The following is a 5844-nucleotide window of genomic DNA, read 5'->3' as shown; positions in this document are numbered from 1 at the left end:
TATTTTTTATTCATAAATAGATATTTAAATATCAAAAAAAAAACATTATATATATATATATATCTTAAAGATAAATATATAAATATATTTTTTTAAATTGATATTTTTTTCTCAATATCTATATCTATTTATTAATATTTTATTCATTATTTCCATCAATACTATATATATTGATAACTCAAAAGCTGATAAGAAATAAAATATATGTTATTTTGTACACTAAAGACATATATAGTTAAATATATGTAATTTTTTGATTTGATATTTCTTGAACAGGTTATAGCAAAAGAATGAGATTTAAATAAATTTTTTTTTTCATAATGAGGAATAAATATTTTGGACATGGATATAATTAATATAGAAGATGTGGAAACTGGTGTTCGTTCATCTAAAAATTCTACTTCGATACAATGCAATTGTATTCATTCAAATTCAATATGCTATATTGCTATAACAATTGCTACTCTAGCTCTTTTGGGTGCAATTGTTTTTATCTGCAGAGATTATATTAAAGTGTTACTTTATTGGATTGAACATCAGAATATATGGATCGTTACTGTAATATTCATTGCATTGTTCACAGTGGTCTCATTCCCTATTGTAATTGGTTATTTATTTCTTATTATTGCCAGTGGTTATCTGTTTGGCATATTAAGAGGTATTGTCATGGTAGTATTATCTGCCAACTTGGGAATAGCTATAGCACATGTAACTCTTAGTTTGTTATCATCCAAATTACCTATTGGAACTCTTATGCAAAATGATACTGCAAGAGCAATTCTAAGAGTTATATCTGGATCACAAGCTTTCAAAGTTGTGTTACTTGCAAGATTAACTCCTATTCCTTTTGGTCTGCAAAATACAATTTTTGCGGTATGTTTTTTATAATTAATATTTAATAATATTAATAAAAAGTTATATTAATAATATATAAATATTTAGATAAGTAATATGGGTGGCATTCAATATCATATAGCTAGTGCATTAGGATTATTGCCTGCTCAGATTATCAATATTTATTTGGGCAGTAGTTTAAGATCTATGCAAGATGTTCTTGAAGACAAATCAACAGCAGCAACTAGTTATATTGTCTTCTGTTTTCAAGTATATAAACAAATTAAGATTTAATTTTTTATAATATTTAAAAATACAAATAATTTTTTCATTTCAATTTCAGATTCTAATAGGTATTTCATTGATGGTATATGTTGTACAAAAAGCACGTAGAGAACTTCAACTAGCATTATTAGAGGCTGATCTTGCCTCAATGGCTGATACTTCTCATTATCTTCTTGATACATTACCAGATTCTAAAATTGTTTTGACAAATCTAATTGCCTAAAAATGGAAATTTTTTTTTTGAAAATGAGAAAACTTTTTCATTGCATGTTTCATATTTAACAATTTTATTTGCTTAAAAAAAAAAAAATAGAATATTTAATAATTTGAAAAAATTTAATTTATTACAGCAAATATAATTATACACTCATTTATAAGAGATAGCTTATCTTTTCCATATAATATTATTATTGAAAGTAAGTACTGCATTTTGTGATACAAATAACAATTAATAAGTGTTTTATTGAAAATAATTTAGTGAAAATTTTTAAACAATTCGAAAAAAAATAGAGCATCATGTTCATATTATATGTTCATATTATTTAGATTTGTGCCAAATCTTTTTTTTACATATTAATTATTTTACATTTAAAAATCTTCATGTATTGTTGTCTTTATAAAAAATTGAGTGCATTTATATTTGTTGATATATATTAATTTTTATGAATTATTAGCAGCTTTGCATTTATTTTTGCTAATATATTTCTATATTATAATAAGTCTTCCAAAATATTTGTTAATTTGAACTTTACATGGAAGAATTGATTAACTGGAGGGAAAATTAAAAGTCAATCAAATATGCAAAACATGAAGATTCTGAAATATTAAAATAGAAAACAATAACTTATTTTATTTAAATAAAAATAAAATTTTTTTGTATATAAATTTAAGTTCTCTTTTATAATGAATATGTTATATAATTAGATTATATTTTATACAATTGCATTGTATAAAAAAATGTGCAAAGAAAGAATATATAAAACACAATAATATAGCTATACTATACAATGTATTGAAAAAAAGATTTAAAATATTTGTACAGGATATACATGATTTTCATGATATTCTGTGAATGAATATATATTTTTGTAACTGTGTTAAAGTAAATTAAATATAAAAAGATCATATAAAAATTGTTTAAAAAAAAATCCAAGTATATATGATTTTAGCTATTTGACTTCTATATAATATCTTAAATATAATGTACAAAATACAGAATATTAATTAATATAAAAAGATTACATAATTGCATTTTTTATAGAAAAAACAAAATATTCATATTATATAATATTTATATTATTATATAACAAATTATTAAATAAACTTGATATGCATTTGTTATTGGGAAGACTGAAAATATAATAATTGTAGCTGCAAATTTGTATTACTTTGTCATTATATCATTATTCAAAATTTTTGTCATTTTTTATTGTGTATGTTATTATGTTAATTTAAATTTAATTTTTTTCAAATTTAATTGATCTGTATAATATCATATCTATCATAGCTATGTATTATATAGCCTTATTTCATTACATATAATTAGTAATTTTCATTGTTTATTTTGAATAACTATGTATATAAGATACTGTACCAATTTGATAAATTAAGATATATTACATAAAAAAAAGAACTGCATTGTACAAATGTAATATATATAATTATATTAAATAAAAGAAGTTATATCACATATTATTTTATAATTTTGTTTTTAATTATATTTTTTTTTATATTTTTCTAATACTCTTTTAATAACTGCAAATGTAAAATCTGCATCCTCTTTTGTTATGCATAAAGGTGGTTTTATTCGTAATACCTATATATATCAAATATCATTAATATTCAAATAATATGTCTTAAAAATATGTAATTATTATTTAACTTACATTTGCATGTAACCCTCCTTTCCCAACGAGAATTCCCATATTTTTAATATTTTCGAAAATCTCAAGTATGCGTTCAGATTCTAAGGGTCTTTTCGTCTCGGAATTTGAAATTAATTCAATTCCGATCATTAATCCTTTTCCTCTAACATCACCAATAATATTGGGAAATTCTAATAAAAAAGTACTCAAACGATTGATCAAATACGTGCCGACTATATGTGCATTTTGTTGAAGACCTTCTTCTTCTATGATCTAAATTATTGTCATTTTAATTTATTATATTATTTAATATTGTATTGTTATACTTAACAATATTATAATGTAATTTTAAGAACATATAAATAAATATAATATAATTACATCTAATACTGTTGATCCTACAACACATGCAAGTGGATTTCCTCCGAATGTATTAAAATGTAATGCAGAATTTAAACTATTGGCAATTTTGTTATTTGTAACTACCGCTCCGAGAGGAAATCCATTTCCTATTCCTTTTGCTAGAGTCACTATATCCGGTTCTACACCGTGACTTTCAAAACCCCAAAAATGTTCTCCCGTTCTACCAAAACCAGTCTGAACTTCATCCGCTATACAAAGACCACCCTTTTCATGAACATAATTATATATTTTCTGAAGAAAATATTTGGGATATTGAACTGCTCCTCCTATTCCCTAAAAGTTGCGTAGTTATTTGAAAACTTTTGTATTTTTAATTAATCGTAAACAAAATCAAGAACAAAAAAAAAATACCTGAATACTTTCAGCTATAAATGCAGCTATATTATGCGAACATGGCAAGCTAAAACGAAACGATTCATCAAATTTTTGAAAATATTTTTCAGAAGCTATACATTCTTTATCTTTACAATCACATTTTCTTCCTGTCACTTGTATAAGCGAATCTCTACATTTTGATCCACCCCAATTACCTCTATATATATCTGGATATATCATCTGAAATGATTCCAATTATTTACTTCCATTTTGAATTATTAAAATCTGATCAATATTAATTATTATTGATATTAATTACGTGTATATAACCAGGTGGTTGTACAATAAATGGATATTTCCATGTACTCATCGCTGTAGATGCTGATGTTCCATAAGTTGTACCATGATAACTGTTTTTTAATGAAATAATATTATGATTACGTGTATAAAGTCTAGCCATTAGGAACGCTAATTCATTTGCTTCTGAACCACTATTTGTTAGATATACAACTCTTAATTTATTTGAAAATTTATTCATTAACTTGTTTACATATTCATATAAATAAGGATGCATATAAGCGGAAGATACATGGTTTAATTTCGATGCTTGTTTAGATATAGCAGTTATTATTTTTCTAAAAAAAAAATATATTATTTTTTATATTTCTCAATTTTTGATCACATTTTTATCAATATATATTTTTTATTATATAGTCTTACGGATGAGAATGACCAACAGAAATAGTAGCAACTCCACCAAACATATCCAAATATCGTTTCCCGCGATGATCCCATAACCATTGCCCTCGACCTTCATGTATTAATAGTGGTTCTTTGTAAAATTGCTTCAAAGAAGGAGATATAATTAATTCGTATGCTCTTTTAATAAATTCATAATTTGTACCCTATATTATAAATAAATGAAATATAATTTTTTATATATTATGTAGTACATATTTATAATATAAAAAAAATAATTTTTATATATAAATGAAACATTTTACCTTATAGATAGAAGGTACATAATCACAATTAGGCATTTTTAAAAAATCATTTGATGTATTTGCAGAATTTCTTGTCTGCATAGGAAACCCTAAGATATTGTATTTTATTTTAAATATATTTTAATTACAAAAAACTAATTGAATAATTAATTAAAATTTAATACATAAAAAAATACTTACATTTTAAATTTATAAAATATACCAAATTAGGTCGAATTGCGGTGATTCGTAAACATTTATTTAACATATTTCTCTAAATTTTTAATAATTATTGAAATACAAATTCTATATTTTATATTTTATATTAAAAATTATTAATAATTTACTTTTTACTTTTATGAACTTTGTATTGTTTTATGTTTGATGATTGAATATATACTACAAATGTTATCCGATTATATATGCATAAATCTAAAAGTTAACGAATTTATTTTCATATAAATATTCATGTATTAAATATACATATAAATTCGATTCTATATATATATATAAATGAGGTCAAAAAATTTATTTTAAAGTATTGATACAAAAATATTCAAATATTCTATTGTAAATATTCATATTGAATATTAATATTGATGTTATTTTTAAACAAAATTGAATCCACATTATTTTAATTCATATAAAAAAATTTTTTTTAAAAAAGATGATATTAAAAATAAATCATATTATTATTGCTGTACAAATAAATTTATTTATAATCAATATTTATTTACATAATTATTTACATATAATATTAATTTACATTTTTTCTGTTATATTTTCATTTTGAGATATTTGTTTTTTATTAAATATTTTATTATTTTCAATATATAATTGTTGATTTGAAAATGATTTTATTTTAAATGTTATTGGTATTTTTTTTAAAATGGGATTTATTTTTTGTAGACATCTTATCCATGATAACAGAGAATCTTTGGAAGATGTACCTGTAGCACAAATTGCATAATATACCCCATCTTCTTGCTCATGTTTAGTAACAGGTATTTTAAAGTGATGTTTTTCCCAAAATGGAATTTGCAAATGAGATACATCTAAAAATAATATATATTAATATATATAATATTAATAATATATATTTCTATTAATTAATATATAATTATATTATTGTATTATAT

General features: G+C 21.9%; 3 protein-coding genes across 3 annotated transcripts in view; 1 reads left to right on the top strand and 2 right to left on the bottom strand.

The window, feature by feature from the left end:
- The window catches only part of LOC102677990 (transmembrane protein 64), a 2838-nt gene extending 829 nt beyond the window's left edge, over window positions 1-2009 (top strand). The window contains exons 2-4 of the mRNA XM_006619487.2: window positions 277-873; window positions 943-1104; window positions 1178-2009. Coding sequence (XP_006619550.1) covers window positions 343-873; window positions 943-1104; window positions 1178-1342 — 858 coding nt within the window. The 5' untranslated portion in view covers window positions 277-342 and the 3' untranslated portion in view covers window positions 1343-2009. The remainder of the gene's footprint in view (window positions 1-276; window positions 874-942; window positions 1105-1177) is intronic.
- LOC102677809 (alanine--glyoxylate aminotransferase 2, mitochondrial) lies at window positions 1828-4775 on the bottom strand. The gene is made up of 7 exons (XM_006619581.2): window positions 4727-4775; window positions 4443-4627; window positions 4042-4357; window positions 3759-3962; window positions 3366-3680; window positions 3006-3257; window positions 1828-2935 (listed from the first exon to the last, which is right to left on the bottom strand). Exons 1-7 carry the CDS (start codon window positions 4760-4762, stop codon window positions 2831-2833), a joined length of 1413 nt encoding a protein of 470 aa, XP_006619644.2. The 5' UTR covers window positions 4763-4775; the 3' UTR covers window positions 1828-2830.
- A 625-nt stretch (window positions 4776-5400) lies between these two features.
- The window catches only part of LOC102677855 (evolutionarily conserved signaling intermediate in Toll pathway, mitochondrial), a 1903-nt gene continuing 1459 nt past the window's right edge, over window positions 5401-5844 (bottom strand). The window contains exon 2 of the mRNA XM_006619486.2: window positions 5401-5760. Coding sequence (XP_006619549.1) covers window positions 5468-5760 — 293 coding nt within the window. The 3' untranslated portion in view covers window positions 5401-5467. The remainder of the gene's footprint in view (window positions 5761-5844) is intronic.

Source organism: Apis dorsata, unplaced genomic scaffold, assembly GCF_000469605.1.
Source record: "Apis dorsata unplaced genomic scaffold, Apis dorsata 1.3 scaffold_416, whole genome shotgun sequence".
NCBI lineage: Eukaryota > Metazoa > Arthropoda > Insecta > Hymenoptera > Apidae > Apis > Apis dorsata.
Note: the sequence above shows the minus strand (reverse complement) of the source record. Positions and strands in the feature narration are given on the sequence as shown.

Bases quoted from the DNA above. Each gene is read 5' to 3' on its own strand.
- LOC102677809 (XM_006619581.2), bottom strand. From the start codon at position 4,762: ATGCCTAATTGTGATTATGTACCTTCTATCTATAAG. The intron at 4,628-4,726 runs GTAAAATGTTTC...TTTATAATATAG, and splicing joins ATGTACCTTCTATCTATAAG to GGTACAAATTATGAATTTAT. The intron at 3,681-3,758 runs GTATTTTTTTTT...CGCAACTTTTAG, and splicing joins TTATAGCTGAAAGTATTCAG to GGAATAGGAGGAGCAGTTCA.